The sequence below is a fragment of the Narcine bancroftii genome, chromosome 10 (assembly GCF_036971445.1).
Source record: "Narcine bancroftii isolate sNarBan1 chromosome 10, sNarBan1.hap1, whole genome shotgun sequence".
In the NCBI taxonomy this organism is placed as follows: Eukaryota; Metazoa; Chordata; class Chondrichthyes; order Torpediniformes; family Narcinidae; genus Narcine; species Narcine bancroftii.
In genome coordinates this window covers 25,447,403-25,466,769 of record NC_091478.1, presented here as the reverse complement: position 1 = coordinate 25,466,769, position 19,367 = coordinate 25,447,403, and the positions used below count along the sequence as shown (strand labels likewise).

Here is a 19,367-nt window from a genome sequence, read left to right as displayed (position 1 = left end):
TGGATCTCGTCCTTTCTTCTAATGCTTTTCCTCTGTTTCTCCAGTCCTTTAATGTGTGACTTTTGGTCCTGATACAGTCCCATTGTCTCCGTAAGTTATCTCTGACATTCATATAGCCATGTAAAGAGCACAATTTACAGAGTAAATATATAAATATATAGCTGCAGGGAGGAAGCTGGAAGCTTGTCGGGGCATGCTTTCGCACTCTTGAGCCTTTTTCCCAACAAGAAGAGGGAGAGCGTGTCCAGGGTGTTATGGGTCCTTCAGTCTGATGGCTGCATTTTCCCAGGCAGTGGAAGATGTAGATGAAGTCCGTGGATGGAGGGAAATTTGATGATGTTCTGAACTACTTTTGCCACATTCTGTAGCTTCTGATCTCGGGCAGAGTAGCTCCCTTCCCACACTGTGAAGCACCTAGCATGTCTGCTTTCGATGTTAGAACAGATCAAAGACTACATTATTTTGCTCATGTTATGTTTGTTCATGAATCTGATGGCTACGTTCCAGATTCTGGGTCAGACTGGTCACCTCATAAACTCTGCTTTGGGGAAAAGGTTTTCCAACTATCTACGATGTATAGGACCTTCATAATTTATCAGGTTCCCCCCTTAGCCTCTTCTGCTCCATTTCCTCTTCTCCTCCATTTCCTGCTCATCTGCCCTGGGCCCCTCTGCCCCCAAATGCAACAAAGGCAGGATTCCCCTTGACCTCACATACCACCTCCACCCCCCCCACCCCACAGCCCCTTGCATCCAACACACTAATCTCAACAATTTCTGTCACCCACAGCATAATTCCACCACCAGGCACATTTTCCCCTCTCATCCCCTCTCTGCCTTCAGTAGGGACCGCTTCCTTCATTATTCCCTCATCTACTCATCCCTTCCCACCAATTGGCCCTTGGCACCTTCCACTGTAGTGGCAAGAAATGCCAGAACTTGTACCCACACCTTATCTCTCACCATTGTTCGTGGCCCCAAACAAAACTGGGACTCTCTCCTGTGTCTTCTCATAACAGAAATGTTGCACCCCGAGCAAAATCCTGGTGTTTCTTCCAAATTAATATCTTCCATGATCCTTGAAGTTTCCAATCTCTAAACAAGCATACATATCTTCGTTGGGAATGATGCCAGCCGCTGCTGATGACGTAAGCCACCACGAAACCTCAATAATTTCTCCTTTGACTCATCCCACTTTTTCCAGGTCAAAGGGGTAGTCATGGGTACCTGCATGGGTCCCAGCTGTGCCTGCCTTTTTGTTGGCTATGTGGAGTAATCCATGCTGCAAGCCGACACAGGCAAGGCACCTCAACTCTTCCTCCACTACATCAACAACTACTTTGGTGCTGCCTCATGTACCTATGATGAGTTCCTTGACTTCATCCATTTTGTTGCTAACTTCCACCCAGACCTCAAATCCACTTCGTCCATCTCTAGCAACATTCTTCCTTTCCTCGATCTGTCTCCATCTCGGGAGACAAGCTCTCGACAGACATCTTCTACAAACCCACCAACTCCCACAGCTACCTCAACTACACCTCTTCCCACCCTGTCTCCTGTATGGATTCCATTCTCTCAATTCCTCCACCTCCGTCACATCTGCACCCAGGATGAGGATATCCATGCCAGATCATCAGAGATGATATGGTTCTTCAAACCATATGGCTTTCCCTCAACCACCATCAACTCGGTCACCCGCATATCCTCCATTACCTGCACATCTACCCTGGCCACCTCTGCCTCCATTCACAATAAGGACAGGATTCCTCTTGTCCTCACCTACAACTAGCCTTCACATCCAACACATCCTCCTCCACCATTTCAGTCATATACTAGGTGATCCCACCACTAGACACATATTCCCCTCTCCTTTTTGCCTTCCACAGGGACCACTCCCTCCATGTCTTCCGCGTCCACTCCTCCCTTCCCACCAATTGTCCCCTTGGAACCTACCCCTGTGACCACAGGAGATTCTTTACTTGCACCCACACCTCCCTTGCCACTATTTGGGGCCCCAAACAGTCCTTCCAAATGAAGCATCATTTCACTTGTGAATCTGCAGGGGTCATCTGCTGGATCTGTGGTCCCATTGTGGTTTCTGTGTCAGAGAGATTGGACACAGACTGGGAGATCACTTTGTTGAGCACCTTGGCTCTGACCGCCGCTATAGCGTGGATCTCTTGGTGGCCACCCATTTCAATTTCCCATCCCATTTCCTTGCTGACATGACTGTCCTTGGTCTCATACACTGCCAGACTGACACCACCCGCAAACCAGCGTTGTTTGAAATGACTTTCTACCTTCTCCCTGTGTCTGTGTGGGCTTTCCCCGGGGTCCTGGTTTCCTCGCACAGTTTGAAATGTACCAGGGTTGTAGATTAATTGTGTGTAAATTGGGTGGGACAAACTCGTGGGCTGAAATGGCCTGTTACTGTGCTGTATGTCTAATTTTAAATTTAAATAAATTAAAAAATTTAGATGTGGGAGCAGAATCAGGCCATTTGGCCCATCAAGTCTGCTCCCCATTCAAATCATGGCTGATGTTTTTTCCTTTCAACTGTCATCTCCCCATAACCTTTAACATCTTGACTAATCAAGAACCTATCAACCTAGGTTCTCCCTCTACTGGAAATATATCCACATCCTATCTATCCAGCACATTTGATACTTGCCATCTCAGCCAAAGGGAAAGAATCCTGTTTGTTTTTATTTGAATATTCCATCAATTGTTAAACATTCCTGTGGATACAACATTTTCATTTTGCAAAGAGCGAAAGAGATTGTGGCCATTTCTGTATGTTGAATGCAGTGCTATCTTAATAATGTCGGGAGTACAACAGAAACAGAATGTGATTGGGTTTGTAGGGCACTGGAAACTGACCAGTAGGAGGCAGTCCCTTGCCTTTCAGCACCATGAAATGTAATAAACCCAAACTCTCATGTCTTTTTTTTTCAGCATCCTTTAAGTGGTAATAATGAAATGAAAACTGAAGCCTTGTTTTAATTGAGTCCACGAAGCTTCAGTGTTCATGACAGTCAGACAGTGACCAATCTCATACGGCACGGTATCAGGCCCTCTCAACCAATGAACATGTGCCGCCTACTTACACCTGATTGATCTACAAACCCCTGGTTTTTGAACAGTGGGAAGAAACCAGAGCCTTCAGAGGAAACCCATGCAGACACAGGAGGAACATACAAACTCTTTACAGACAGCACAGGATTTGTAACAACCACCCCATAGTTTAACAGAAGCCCCAAGACCCTTATGGATTGGATGGAGATTCTGGACTTAAATTAGGGGTCCTAAAGCAGACACAGCAGTCAGGTGACATGGTGGAACAACTGGTAGAGTTGCTGCCTCACTGGTCCTGAGACTCGGGTTCAATCTTGACCTCAGGCGCTGGGGTTTGCATGCTCTCCCTGTGACTGCTCTGGGTTTCTTCCTGTGTCACAAAGAGGCACAGGTTGTTGTGATTTCCCCACAATGTGTAGCTGAGTGATGGAATCTTGGGCTGGACTCTTGCAGTCACCAGGGATCGGAGGGGCAGGGCACCTGCTGTCAGCGAGTGGTCAGAGAGGTGGGCTCCTGGGGTCAGCAGGGATTGAAGGTGCATGGCTCGCAGGGTCAGCAAAGATTGGATGGGTTGGTCTCAACTCAGCAGGGGTTGGAGGAGCGGGCCTCCAAGGGTCAGAGAGGCGGGACTCCAGGGGTCAGCATGGGTCGGAGGGGCAGGACTCCAGGGGTTGGAGGGGCATGACTCCCAGGATCAGCAGGGGGTGTGGGACATGTCTCCTGGGGTCAGCAAGGGTCAGAGAGGTAGGCTTCCTTGGGTCAGCAGAGGACTCTAGAGAGAGAGTTCCCAACTCTGACAGGTAGGACAAGACTCCTACTGACATTGAGTTACTCCAGCAAAGAACAGGCCCTTTGGCCCTTGATGATGTGCCGATGTACATAAACCTACTGTTCAACAATCTAATACACAAAAATGATGGAGGGACGTAGCGGGTCACGCAGCATCCATATGAACCGTTGGGTAACCTACCTTTTGGGCCTGAGCCCCTCAGTGCGAAATTCTCAAATTATTGGTTACCCTTCACTTCCTATGGATGCTGTGTGACCTATTGAGTTTCTCCAGCATGGCTGTGTATAGTACTTAACCACAGTATCTGCAGACTTTCTTGTTTAACTCCACAACCATCTAACACACCATTTTTCTTACATCCATGTGTCTGTCTAAGAGTCCTTTGAATGCCACTACGCCTGACAATGCAATCAGGCACCCACTACTTTCTGTATTAAAAAAAAAACTTACTCCCCCCAACCCCCCTTTCATACAATCAAAAAAGTATAAAGGTGGAGATTCTCCGCCCTTATGTCGGGAGTATTACGCGCCCAGAGGACCCCAAAACCCAGCAGCAATAGAAATTCACCAAGACCTATGGTTACTTAAAGTTGCTTTTAATTATCTTTAAACATGAAAACAGGATCAAACTCTAACTTATTAATTTACTTAATCTAACGTAACCCTCTTCAATTCTAAGCGCATGTGTATGTAAGTTTAGAAAAGTTTTTTTTAAAAACTTTATTTAAAGATTTTATCACAGGAATAAAAAGAAAATTACATTTAAAGAAAAGATATAAAATAAAATATTATAATTACAATACAACATTAATAACCTAATTTAATACAACCACCCCCCCACATATACAAAAACTAAAAAAATATATTAAAAAAAACCCATCCTTCCCCTCCCCAAATAAAGAGTGAAGAATTAGTAAAATTAATAATATTATACAATAAAGAAAAAGCACTCACAAAAAAAGAAAAATATGACAAATAAAAATAATTTAAAAAAATTATCAGATCTAAACTATCACATCTAGAAACATTTAAATCAAACTTAATTGCATATACTTAACAAATGGAGTCCACTTCAACTTATAAAAAGACATCTTATCTTGAATTGAAAAGATATCCTTTCCATAATTAAACAAGACTTCATCTCTAAATACCACCTATCCAAAGTTATTATATTTCTATCTTTCAAAGTAGACGCTATGCATTTCTTGGCCACTGCTAAAGCTAAATAGATAAAAGAAATCTGATAATCATTTAATCCTAAATCAATTAATGATTGCATATTCCCTAATAAAAATAAATCAGGATCTAAAACAACACAAATATTATATATTCTATTAAATATAGATTGAATACCTTTCCAAAACTGTTGCAATCGGTCACAAGACCAAACAGTATGTAAAAAAAGTACTAGCTGTCTGATCACAACGAAAACAACAGTCTGACTTACTAAGACCAAATTTTTTAAATTTTTCTGGTGTTAAGTATAATTGATGTATAAAATTATAATTAATCATCGCTAATCTAGCATTAATCAATTTCCGAATACTATTTTGACAAATTTCCATCCAAGCTTCTTCAGCTATTGTAGAACCTAAGTCTTTTTCCCATTTCAACTTATCTTTATCCCAATCTTTCTTACTTTCATTTTCTTGTAAAACACAATACAAATCAGATATATACCCCTTTTCTGGTATTGAAAGTACATATTTCTCAAAATTAGTTTCAGGCAATAAAGTCATTTGGCGACCACATATTTGTTTTACAAATGATCTTAACTGATAATACACAAATACAGAATTTCCACTAATACCAAATTTCTTTTGTAATTCCTCAAAAGAACAAAAATGTCCTTCAAAAAAAAATCAGATAAGTTTTTTATTCCTTTCCTTTCCCATTGTTTCAAAGTGATATTGGAGACCATAAAAGGAACAAGTTGGTTATTATATAATGGCAATCGCCCAGACCATTTATTTTTAAGCCCCATTTTATCAAATTTACTCGTCCATAAATTCAACAAGTGTTTCAATATTGGTACATCATAAGTTCGTAACAAATTTTTATTCCATCGAAACAAAAATTCATGTGGAGATTTTTCTAAAAGAACTGCCAGTTCTATCTTTGCCCAACTGGGCGGATCCTCCATATTCATTAATACACTAAGGAATTTAAGTTGAGCTGCCTCATAATAATATTGAAAATTAGGTAATCTCAAACCTCCAAACTGAAAGTCCCACATCAATTTTTTCATTGCTACCCTCGGAAATTTTCCCTTCCATAAAAATTCTCTAACTGCTTTATATAAATCCTTAAAAAAACTTTTTTTTAAAAATAAGGAATTGATTGAAATAAATATTGTATCGGAGGAAAAATATTCATTTTTATAGTATTAATCCTCCCCAATAAACCTAAAGGTAAGTCCTTCCACCTAATCAAATCTAGTTTAATCTTTTTTATTAAAGGAAGTTTTATAAATTTGCTGTATTACATTCTTATAAATAGAAAATATATCAACATAAAAAGTTTTATAAAATTCTATAGAATTTTTTTCACCAGGTGCCTTTCCATTTGGCATATCTCTTATAGCCATTTCAATTTCATTCTCTAAAAGGTTTATCCAGCTCTTGTCTACTTGATTCAACTGTGGCAAATTAATATTTTTCAAAAAAGAATCTATTGCATCTTCACTTACATCTTTACACTCAGATGTATATAATTTTTTATAAAAATTACAAAATTCCTCATTAATTTCTTTTTGTCTAAAAGTAATACCTGATTTTTTTCTAATTGCTGGTATAATCCATGATTATAACTGCCATGATAAAACTTTATGAGCTTTCTCACCCCATTCATAAAACCTATGTTTAGTTCGATTCATTAAACATTCAAATCGATATGTTTGTAATTCATTATACTTTAATTTTAAATTAGTTATCTGGTTCTTTTGCATTTCAGTAGCATTTTTTTGAAATTCTTTTTCACTAACAGTTATCTTTTTCTCTAAATCTTCAATCTCTCTAATTCTCTCTTTCTTTAGATGCATAGCTAATAATTTGACCTCGTAAAAAAGCTTTCATTGCGTCCCATAAAACAAAATGACTAGAAACAGAATTAACATTATTACTAATAAAATCCTCAATTTGTTTTTTTAAATAACTAATAAATTCTGGTTTTTGTAATAACATAATGTTAAATCTCCATCTTGGGGTTCTCTGAACATCTTGTGAACTCTGATATTCTAATAATAATAATAATGAATGATCTGAAACCAATCTTGTCTTATAATCCACAGACATAACCTTATCCTGCAAATGTGTTGAAATTAAGAAATAATCAATTCTTGAAAAGGAATTATGACGTGAAGAATAAAAAGAAAAATCTTTCTCTGTAGGATTAAGTCTTCGCCAAATATCAACTAAATTCAAATCTTTCATCATATTAGTCATTTGTACTGCCATCTTAGATTTCTTAATTACTCTTGGATACTTGTCCAATAAAGGCTCCAATACCACATTTAAATCTCCCCCAATCATCACATTGGAATTCGTTTGTCCAAGTAATAAAGACACATCTACAATAAAAGCTGTATCTTCAACATTTGGAGCATAAACATCAAGCAAAGTCCAAGCCTCATTAAAAATTGTACAATTCAGTTTTAATAATCTTCCTCCATTTTTCTCTTCATTCTGTAACTGAAATTATAAATTCTTATGCACCAGAATTGCCACTCCTTTCGCCTTTGAATTAAATGAAGAATAGAAAATTTGTCCAACCCATTCACGTTTAAGTTTCAAATGTTCCTTATCTGTTAAATGAGTTTCCTGCAAAAAAGCCACATCAACTTTCAATTTTTTTAAGTAAGCAAGTACACTCTTACGCTTAATAGGATTATTTAAACCCTGAACATTAAGAGAGGCAAACTTAAGTTTAGACATTACTTATAATAACACACAAAAAAGGAGAGAAAAAAAAGAAAAACACCCCCTTCCCTTATCCCCTCCTAAAACTACAAAAAAAATTAAAAAATAATAATTTAAAAAAAACTTCACTCCTTAATCCAAAAATTGATTAAAAAAAAAAGAACAGGTAGGAGGTTACAACCACCTCCTCCTGTCTCAACCGCTCAATGACGTCGTGGTGATGTCATCAGCCCACGACCCATCTCACTCATCTCTCTCCCTCCAGGCAGGAGCCTTCAGGTTGGGAGGGGGGCTGGCAGTAGCCTTCAAGGCAGGGACAGCCAGCGGGAGCTGTCAGGCAATGCGGGAGGTCTGGTGGGAGCCAATGGGAGCTGTCAGGGCAGGGGGGACTGACGGGAGCCATCAGGACAGGGGCAGCTGGCAAGAGCTGTCAGGGCAGGGGTGGCCAGCAGAGGCAGTCAGGGCAGGGGAATTGGGGCAGCCGGTGTGGGCTGTATCAGCCCGCCGGCCTCTCCGGCACCTCACCGGGCTGCTTGAAAGTGCCAACTTCTTCATACGCGGCAGAGCAATGGCCGTCTTCCCTACCTATAATCCCCCACGCAGCGTTTCACAAAATGGATTGGGAAGACGGCCATTGCTCTGCTGTGTATATGGGCAGTGCCACAACAGTTGCCCTGCCCACAGCGGCACCCAGGCGCTGCTCTGCATAAAAGCAGCACTGGAGTAGCCTTTTAAGGCTGTTCCATGAACAGGTATCTGCCTCTACAGCCGGCCTCAAAGCAGAAGCCCAGCATAAAAACACCTATAATCTCTCCTAAACTTTCCTCCACTCACCTTAAACAGATAGCCTCTGGTGTCTGGCCATTGTCACCTCAAAGAAAAGGTGCTGGTGTCTACACTGCAGCTCACGTCAGAATCAAGATCCAAAACCCATTGCCCAAAATTGAGCTCTTTCCTGATGTCTTTCATCGTTTTTTCTCAGTGCTCTGTTTTATAATGCTCTCCTCATGCATAGACTTGCTGTATTTCTTTCATTACATTTAAAATCTTAATTCCCCCTATCACTGCCCAGATTTACACGAATGGAACATATGCTGCATTGAATTGTGAATGGATACCATCCACAGACCAGATAATCTGCTTTATGGGGAAAATGAGAAAGACTGAAGAAGGCGGGAAAACTGGAGCAACCCCAGGCGAGGTCCTTCAGCAACCCTAGCTGAGGTCCTCCAACAACCCACTGAGGTCCACCAACAACCTATTGAGGTCCTCCGACAACCCACTGAGGTCCTCCAACAACCCTAGCTGAGTTCCTCTAACAACTCCAGCTGAGTTCCTCCAACAACCCCACTGAAGTACTCCAACAGCCTGCTGAGTATCTCCAACCACCTAATGATGTCCTCCAACCTCCCACTGAGGTCCTCCGATCACCCGCTGAGGACTTTCAACAATCCACTGAGGTCCCCCAGCATCGTGTGTTGAATCTGTTTTAGTGGTGAAATCAATGGGGAGACGAATATTGGGTAGGCTCGAAGATAACTTTCCCGCCCTTTGAGAAAATCAATGAGATTCCTGAAATGAAGGGATTAGCATCTGAGGAATGTTTGATGACTCTTTGACTGTATTCATTGGAGTTCAAAAGAATGAGGGTGACCTCATCAAAATATTTTGAATGTTCAAAGACCTGGACAGAGTAGAATTGTCAGTTTTTTACCCATGTTCGGAGAGTCTAGAACAAGAGGGCTCAACTTCAGGATTGAAGGGCACCCATTTAAAACAGATGCAGAGGAATTTCTTTCGCTAAAGGGTGGTCAACGTCTGGAATTTGCTGCCACAGGCGGCTGTGGAGGCCAAACCATTTAAGGCAGAGATTGGTAGGTATTTGACTAGTCAGGGTATCTAAGGTTATGGGGAGAAGGCTGGGAGAATGGATCAGCTCATGATGGAATAGCTGAGCAACCTTGATGAGCTGAATGGCCTACTTCTTTTCCTATATGCAGGAGTGGCCAACCTTTAAATTTCTAATTTAGACATACAGCAGCATGGAAGCAGGCTATTTCGGCCCACGAGTACGTACTGGGTGTAGGTTAATTGGGTGGCATGGACCTCTTGGGCCAAAATGGCCTGTTACAGTGCTGAATGTCTAAATTAAAAATTGAAGGTTCACCACCTCTGTAGGGTCATTCGTTGTGAGAGTGCCTGAGCTATTTTTTAACAAAGTTGCCCCCTCTCAGAGTGCAGCAATAGTCCTTCCCCGCCTGCTATTTGAACCCACAGCCTTTGAACTCAGCAGGCAGCCAAGCCTCTGATCCCATGCCCCTGTTCAAAGATTATGTTATAAATTGGGTGAAAGCCTGAAAGTTTTCCAGGTTGTTGTCGTCATAAACAGCCCAATGTTGCAACTCGGAGTAAGGTATTTTGAAAGTCCAGATGAAAGTACAAATCATGGCAGATTATAATAGAAGATTTGCTCCCATAGATCACCAATAAAATATTCTAATAATTAACTTCAGTTTATTTTTTCCAACGCTACATCAAACCCAAAGATAGTACATTTTCTCAAAATGGACCCAACAAATCTATCGATGGGCTGTTCCAAAATCAATCTGATACATTAGATGATAAACACGGGGAACCAAAGTAAAATGCTATCAATTCCCTCCATTCTACCCCCAAAGATATGTTAGAAAAAAAAAAGGCACAATACCAGGAGGTGGAAGTTAAAGATTAACGGAAGAGGTGCAGGTTGGACCTGGTTCTTGTGGTCAGACGGAGTCAGTGCCATTTGGGCTGGTTGTACCGTTGCATTCTCTGCAGGCACCTCCACCTTGCTTTCAAGATGTGAAATGTTTTATTAAGGCAAAAGGCTGACGAGTGTCTGTTCCCAGAGGACGAAAGAGCAACATGCCATTCGGGCTGAATGAATACTGCGGATCTACATTTTGGGTGAGTGTGACTGTACTTCAATGCATATCGGAATCAGAACCTATTGTCATGAACACGCCGCGGAAGTTCATTGTTTTGCAGCAGCATTACCGGTGCAAATATTAAAGCTTTAAATTACATTAAAAAAAATAAAATAAATTAGTGCCAAAAAGAAGAGAGAGGGCGTTCTTGTCTGCGGTTCATTGTCTGTGGTTCATTGTCTGTTCAGAAATATGATAGTGGAGGGGAAGAAGATGTTTTTGGACCACTGATTTCTGGACCCCCTTCCTGATGGTGGCAGAGTGAAGAGGGCATGGCCTGGGTGCTGAAGGTCCTTGAGGATAGAGGCTGCTTTCTTGAGACACCGCCTCTTGTAGATGTCCTCGGTGGAGTGAAGGCTCGTGCCCGTGATGTTGCTGGCCGAGTTCACAACCCTCTGGAGTTTTTTTCCTGTCCTGTACATTGGCACCTCTAAACCAGACAGTGATACACCAGTCAGAATGCTCTCCAAGGTACACTTGTAGAAATTTGCAAGAGTCTTTGGTGACGTACCAAATCTCTTCAAACTCCTCACAAAGTATAGCTGAGTCCTTGAACTCCCAAGACCCTTCAACCTACCTTGTCCTTCCTAGCCAACCTTGTCCCATTTGCATGCATTTGGCATATACCCCTTTTAACCTTTTCTATCCCAGTTTGGCCGCCTGCCCTCTGGAGTTCCAGACACCATAGCTGCTGACCCGAGCCCAAGCCCCGGCTGCCGACCCCACGGAGCTCCCAACTCCACGGCTGCTGATCTGAGCCCTGGCCTTGGCCGCCCACCTGACGGAGCTCCCAATGGCACAGCTGCTGGCCCATACACCAGCCCCGGTCACCTACCCCACTGAGCTCTTGATGCCATTGCCACCTTCTCCTACTTTGTCCCTGGCCGCCGACCCGACAGTACTCCTGTCACCTCGACTGCCGATTCCTGACACAGACTGCTACCTGGAACAAGCCTAGAATCCCCTTCATCCTCACCTACCATCCCACCAGCCTCTACATCCAACACATCATCACTTACTACAGGATCCCACCACCAGACACATTTTTTCTTCTCCTTCGGACAGGACCGTTCCCTTGGTGATTCATTTGTGCACTCATCCCTCCCCACCCCTTCCACTGTGGCTGCAGGAGGTGCAACACTTGCGCCTACACCTCCTCCCTCACCACGGTCCAGAGCCTCAAACAGGCCTTTCAAATGAAGCAACACTTCACTTGTATATCCACAGGACTTATTTATTGCATCCAGTACTCCCTTTGTGGCGTTCTCTACATTGGAGAGACTGGTCGCAGATTGGGAGAGCACTTCACTGAGCACCTCCTCTGATTCTGCCACACTTCCTACTCATCCACAGTGAGTAAGGCACCCATGTGGCCAGGTCCCTTTTGTCTGTCTGCATTTGGGCTCTAAAGGTTCTCGGTCAATGCTCCTGATTTAATGTCTGTTAAATGTTCCCCTCCTTTGATGTTTTCTCTTGCATTTCGTTCCACACACCCAACACCCTCTGTGTGAAAGGTCACCCTCCACTTCCCTCTTAAACCTTTCCCCTCTCACCTTAAATCTATCCCACCCCCCCCCACCACCAAAGTGCTGGAGAAACTCAGCAGGTCACGCAGAAACCATAGGCAGTAAAGGGGAACCGATGTTTTGGGCCTGGGCCCTTTGTCAAGCAAAAGCATTATCCTTGACCCCAGCCTCTTATTTCCCGGCCCTGAAACTTTGGTTGCCTTTGATTTCCTTTCGATGCTGCATGACCTACTGAGTTTCTCCAGCATGTTTGTGCATTGGACTCGACCTCAGCGTCTGCAGGCTTTCTTGTTTTTCCCCCTTGTTTTAGACCTACAAACCCTGGGAGAAAGATTGTGACCATTCACCTAATCTATTCCCCTCATGGTCTTGTATACCTCTGAAGGGATTCCCTCGGCCTCCAACACTCCATTGAAAAAACAACCCAACCTCTTGTAATCCAGGACCATCAGTCCTAGCAACGTCCTTGTGTATCTTTTATGCACTTTGTCCAGCTTAAGGGCATCCCTTCGGTAGCAGCGGAGGATAGAGATAGTGGGGGGAACCGTGGGGTTAGAGGCTGTGAGTTGGAGCTGGGAAGGGGTGCAGGCCATGGAATCCAAGAAGGAAGGACAGTGATGAGTGGAGCGAAATAAGGGAGGAGTGATGGTCATTTGGGGAACTGGTGGGGGGGGGGAGGTGGGCAGGGAATAGGGGCACCAGTGGGTTGTCTGTGGATGAGGGGCAGATGGAGTCAGGTGGGGGAAGAGAAACCGGGGGGGGGGGGGAATTGAAAGGTTTGGAGAGAAGGGGGGTGTTTGTGAGACCTCGGTGGACCAGGACAGTGCAGCAGAGGATCAGCCCCTTCAGCCCACAATGCTGTGCCGACCGATTATAAACCTTCTTCATGTCAATCTAACCCTTTCCAACCTCTCATCTATAACTCTATTTTTCTTGCATACATGTACCTGTCTAAGAGTCTTTGAAATGTCCCTTTTGTACCAGCCACCCCGGCAATACATTGCAGGCACCCACCACTGTCTGAGAAAAAAACGTACCCCTGACATCTCCCCTAAATTTTCCTCCCCTCACCATAACATGATGTTCAAGTTAAACTAAAATTTTTCTGCTTGAACTTGAAAGAGATCCCTCTATCCCCTGCATATTCATGTGCCTGTCTAGAAGCCACTACTCCACTACTGCTCCTGGCAGCCTTTTCCAGGTACCCACCATTTTCTGTGTTAACATGCCCCACACATCTCCCTTAAATATCCCCCCCCATCCCCTCACTATTAACACATCTCCTCGGGTGTATTAAAAGCACAAAAATGCTTGAGGAACTCAGCAGGTCCCACAGCGTCCATAGGCGGTTAAGGTATATAACTGACATTTTGGGCCTATGCCCTTCTTCAAAGTATGAAGGGTATCTGAAGCATTGGTCGGACCATACTTGGAAGACTATGAGCAGTTTTGGGATCCAAATTGAAGAATATTGTGTTGGCCTAGGGGAGGTTCCAGAGGAGGTTTACAAGGATGATTCCCGGAGTGAACGGGTTTTTGTGCGAGGAGCCCTGGGACTGTACTTGCTGGAGTTTAGAAGAATGAGGGTGGTATCTCAATGAATACTGAAAGGCCTGGATAGAGTTAACATGTTTTCTATGGTGGGGGGACTCTGGGACTAGAGGGCACAGCCTCAGAATGCAAAATCATCCCTTTGGAACAGAGATGAGGAATTTCTTTACCCAGAGCATGGTGAATTTGTTTAAGGTGGAGGTAGATATTTCTTTATCAGGAAGAGAACCAAGGGTTAGGCAGGAGAATGAGGTTGAATAGTAAATCAGCCATGATGGACTGACAGGGATTACTTGATAGGCTGAATGGCCTAATTCCACTCCAATCTTATGGATGTACAATATGTCTTATGGTACATGTATAGGGTGGATTTAGAGGGATATGTCTAAATGCAGGTAAGTGGGACTAGTGTGTGTGGGACACATGGGTAAGTTGGGTGAAGAGCCTGTTTCCCCACTGTATTAGTCTGTTTCTATGAGAGAGGATAAAATGGAGGCAGGGGCTGATGTTCACCAAAATTGTAGATTTTAATGCTCATGCTGTCGGGTTGTGGACTTACCCATGTGGGATATAAGGTGCTATTCTTGTGCTTTATTATGCTTGACCTCAACCTGGCTGTGGAAGAAGTCGAGAACAGACAGGTCGGTTTAGAAATGGAGACTGGGGTTCAATTGACTTGGAGGCAGGTGATTCTTCTGGCCATGGGAACTGGTTGATTCTTTGCACCGATCGCTTTTCTCACTGTGTCTCAGTACACTGGACAATAAACAATTCAACTCAGCTCAGTTCAGTAAATTTTGGTTGCCTAACTGTATACAGGAAAGCTATCAGTAAGATTGAAAGAGAACAGAGAAGATTTACAAGGTTGTTGTCGGGACTTGAGGAACTAAGTGACGGAAAGATTAAACAGGCTTAGACTTTATTCCCTGGAGTCTAGAAGAATGAGGGGAGATTTGATGAGGTATTTAAAATTTATGAGAGGGTTAGATAGAGGGTTAGATAGCATTTGGTGAGTCAAGAACTGGAAGACGTGGATTAAGGGTGAAAGGTGAGATGATTTAAGGGAACATGAGGGGGAAATTCTTCACTCAGAGAGTGATGGGAGAGTGGAACAAGCTGCCAGGTGAAGTGGTGAATACGGGTTCAATTTGAATTTATTAGTAATTTGGACAGGTACATGGACAAGGAGGGGTATGGAGGGGCATCTCAGGTTGATGTTTATACATGGGCCGAAGGGCCTGTTTCTGCAGTGTCCTTTGGTTCTGATGAGTTTATTGATCAGCTTTATCCTCTATGATCCTGTTTATGTCACTTCTTAACCATGATACAGTAACATTTAGATAACCAGCTATTTGGAAATCCTGATGACTCAGCAATTGGATCGCGAGGTGATGTCACATCCCTTTGGAACTCACCAGAGCCCCATTTCCCAAATTTCCTTAAAGCTCACCAGGGCCTCAGCTCCTGTGTTCCCATGAAGCTCAAAGGGCTCTTGGGAAATGTTATCATGCCATTGTACAACATTTATTAGAGTGCTGTTTATAAAAGCTCATTGGAATATTAATAATATGGAAAAGGTGCCAGTTCGTCACCACATTGGGAACTTACTGTAGCTATATAGAATCTGTTGTGATTATGTAGGAGAATGTGGCCACCATAAATTCCATAGAGGAGTGTTGACAATGTAAAAATCCCCTGATTTTTGCCACATGATGTCATGCCTTTCACAACACCTTCCCATTAAATTCTCCTTCATGTCGTCTTTGACCCTTTCCCTCTGCTATGCTACTTGGACCCAGCACTGTAATTCTTTTGTATAGCCCTCCGTTCTGCTTTCAGCCTGGCGTTCAGTTAGTGAGATCATGCAATGAGACAGAAGAGGGAGGCATTTGGCCAGTTGCAAGCATGCAAGCTTTTTTATTCAGCTGAGTGGAGTGAAAGTGCAGATGGGGAGCAGCGAGAGAGATTTTCACAGAATTCCCTTCGGAGAGAAACGTCAGTTCTGAATTGTTCCGAAAATGTCAGTTATGTATCTCTACCTTCACAATATAAAGTACGCTGTGTGACCTGCTGAGTTTTAACACGGATGCTGGAGGAACTTAGCCAGTCTTGCAGCATCCATAAGGGGTAAAGATACATCATCCACATCTAATCCTTCTCTTCCTCACACACTCTATTTTGTTTACACCAGTCTAAGAAACTTATAAATGTCCCTATTGTACCAGCCTCCACCACCACCCCCGCCATGTATTTCAGGCACCCACTTGTCTTTGTGTAAATAAAAGTACCCTATGGAAACCATAGGGCCTTCAGGACCCTTTTGAATCCCCGGTTCCGAATTCTGGTTCCCATGAGCCAGTCTCCAGCTCCCTGCAGCCTGGGTGGATTCTTCTTTGCTTGTGTGGGTCCTTCAGCCACTGAGCCCCTCGCTGGTCACCAACCCTGTAGGGCTGTCCCCTCTGCTTTTCCTCATTTTGGGGGGTGGGGGGTGGTATTCTTACCATTTCTGATGCCCACTTCCCCTGAGTCTGCAACCCCTTGTGGTACAATGCCCAGTGAAGGCACTGCCCTCTTGAGCACAAACCACAATGGTTGCAGGATTTATATTAAAACACTATCAGCTCCTTTAACAGGCCGTTGAAAGCCCGAATGGAACAGTCAGCATTAGGATGGTCAGTAGGACCTCTGCTGAGGAGTACTATGTCTCTCTCTCTCTGATCTCTGGAGTCCTCACCAGTGGAAGTGCTGCTGTTACCAGTAACTCTGCCATTGCTGCCATTTTTCTGATCAAGACGAGCGAAAGAGAATCTCTTTGAGACATTGTCCGTCGATCCGGCCACCTCCTCTGATGCCACTGCCACCTGCACCCCATTAACCTCTGTGATCGCACTGCCTCCTGTCCGGTCCAGTGATCAACCTAAACTTGGGGCATCCAAGTCACAGCTCCTCGACACTTGGTTCCGAACCCTTGAAGCATTAGGAGTGGCATCAGTGCCCGAGGCTCTCAAGAGAGAAACAGATAAACAATGCACAACAAAAAATTAATATTTATCATTGGGTGGGAAAAAATGCAACAGTACAATAGTGCAGAGAGAACTTCAGTCTTGGAGTGTCTGGTTCAGGTAATACGGGGAAGTTCAAGAGTCAGATAGCTGTTCAAAAAGATAGGCCATTTGTATTTCATGGTGCTCTGTGTGATCCGAATCATTTTGCTATGTTGTGCTGTCCTCTCTGCAAAATCATCCATCTCTATTCAAAATTAAGAGTCATAAAATTATGTCACATGGAAAAATGCCCTTCGGCCCAACATCCATGCTGACCAAGTCATCATTGACCTCTCAGCTTGTATTAGCTACGGGAAATTCCACTGGGCGACCTACGATCTGTAATGTTGCTCGGATCCCCCCCCAGATTAACTGGCCATAATGTCTTTGGAAAATAAGACGTAGAAGCAGAATGAGGTCATTCCGCCCATTGAGTCTGCTCCTCCATTCAAATAATGGCTGATGTATTCTTTATCTCAATTCCAATCTCTCGACTGCTCCCCATCACCTTTGACACGCTTATTAAACAAGAATCTATCAACCTCGGCTTTAAATCTACCCAATGACTTGGCTTCCACAGCTGTCTGTGGCATTGAATTCCACAGGTGCTGAAGATGCCTCCTTATCTCTGTTCTAAAGGGACATCCTTTTGTTCTGAACCAGTGCCCTCTGGTCCAAGACTTTCCCAGTACTGGAAACATCTCCACAAGCACTCAATCGAGCCCTTTCAATATTCAGAATGCTTTGATGAGATCACGGGGGACTCCTGTGACTACAGTCCCAGAGGCATCAAATGCTCCTCATATGTCAACCCTCTAATCTCCAGGATCATTTTCGTAAACCTCCTCTGAACCCTCTCCAATCCCAGCTCATCCCTCCTTAGATACGGGGCTCAAAACAGCTCACAATATTCCAAATGTGGTCTGACCAACGCCTTATAAAGCCTCAGCGTGATATCTTTGCCTTCAATTTCTCGTCCTCTTGAAATGAATGCTAACATTGCATTTGCCTTCCTTACTACTGACTCAACCTGTAAGTTAATTTTTCGGGAATGAGGACTCCCAGGTCCCTTTGGATCTCCATTTCCTGAATTTTCTTCCCATTTAGAAAATAGTCTATGCTTTTATTTCTTCTACAAAAGTGCATGATCATACATGCCCCTACACTGTATACCATTTTTTCCAACCTGTCCAACTTCCTCTGCAGACTCTCTGCTTCCTCAACACTACCTACACCTCCACCTATTCGTATCATCCACAAAGCCGTCAATTCTGTCACCAACACCAGCCATTCTCAACGCTTTTTTTGGGAAAGAATTTCATGATGTGTTCATGACCGTAGATTCTGATACCCGCACCCTTCCTCCCCACCCCCCCCCCCCCCCCCCAGCCAGGACTCTGCTCAAAGTTTATGAGCCCCCTTCCCTGTGAAGCAGTCAAGTTTTGGTTTCTTCCATACTTCTTCCGAGGTGAAATGAAAACCAGGCTTTTACTTCAATGTGCTGTGACCCCAGGTGGGGCGTAGAGCCCTTCGTTGAGAGCGGCTGCTCTCGATCATATTATAAGCAGAGTCCCTGGCACTTGATGGTGCTTCAGTTCAAATGCATGAATTATCAAGACCTTGACAATCAGAAAGATTAACCTGTTGAAGCAGATTCACTTCAAAACATGTATCTCATTTATCTCTGACAAATATTAGGATAAATAATACTGAAAACAAACTTCACTTTGGGCTTAGACGGTTTGCTCATTGACCTTTCCTCTCATGCTCCTTTCATTGAAAGCAACTTGTGACAAGGTCATGAAGGAAGAAAGTCAATGTTGATCGAACCATGTTTATACATGGTTCAAGCAATTATGGACAGAGTTGATGTGGAAAGGTAGTTTCCCATGGAGGGTGAGCCAAGGACTAGAGGGCGCAAATTCAAGATTGAAGGGCGTCCGCTGAGAACAAAGATGTGGAGGAATTTCTTCACCCAAAGTGTGGTGAATTTGTTGCCACAGGTGGATGTGGAGACCAGGTAATTGGGTGTATTTAAGGCAGGGATTGATAGGTTCTTGATTAGCCAGGGCATCAGTATTAATGGGGAGAAGGTGGGGCAGTGGGTCTAAGTGAAAAAATTGATTAGCTCATGATTGATTGCAGGACAGACTTGATATGCTGAAGAGCCTATTTTTGCTCCAATGCCTGATGGTCTTATAACGAGTGTTTGGCAGATTGTCATGCACTGTAGACATGTTGGTGGAGGGCATGCTGACTGGTTTCTCTTCCCACAGATGCTGCCTGACTGGCTGAGTTCTTCAAGGACTTTAAGATTCACAGAGTTTTATAGATCTATGAGGATGTTGTCAGGACTTGAGGAACTGAGTCATTCCCTGAGGGCTATAGAGGACTATGGTCGGGGTGCAGGTCGATGCGTCTTGACAGAGTAATAGTTCAGCACAGACTAGATGGACCAAAGGGCCTGTTTCTGTGCTGTAGTGTCCTATGGTTCTTTGT

General features: G+C 43.6%; 1 protein-coding gene across 3 annotated transcripts in view; it reads left to right on the top strand.

Annotated features, from left to right (window-relative positions):
• Positions 1–9,008: 9,008 nt before the first annotated feature.
• The window catches only part of abcc2 (ATP-binding cassette, sub-family C (CFTR/MRP), member 2), a 92,271-nt gene continuing 81,912 nt past the window's right edge, over positions 9,009–19,367 (top strand). For all 3 annotated transcript variants that reach the window (XM_069900247.1, XM_069900248.1, XM_069900246.1), the window contains exons 1-2: positions 9,009–9,655; positions 10,599–10,727. In XM_069900247.1, coding sequence (XP_069756348.1) covers positions 10,686–10,727 — 42 coding nt within the window. In that variant the 5' untranslated portion in view covers positions 9,009–9,655; positions 10,599–10,685. The remainder of the gene's footprint in view (positions 9,656–10,598; positions 10,728–19,367) is intronic.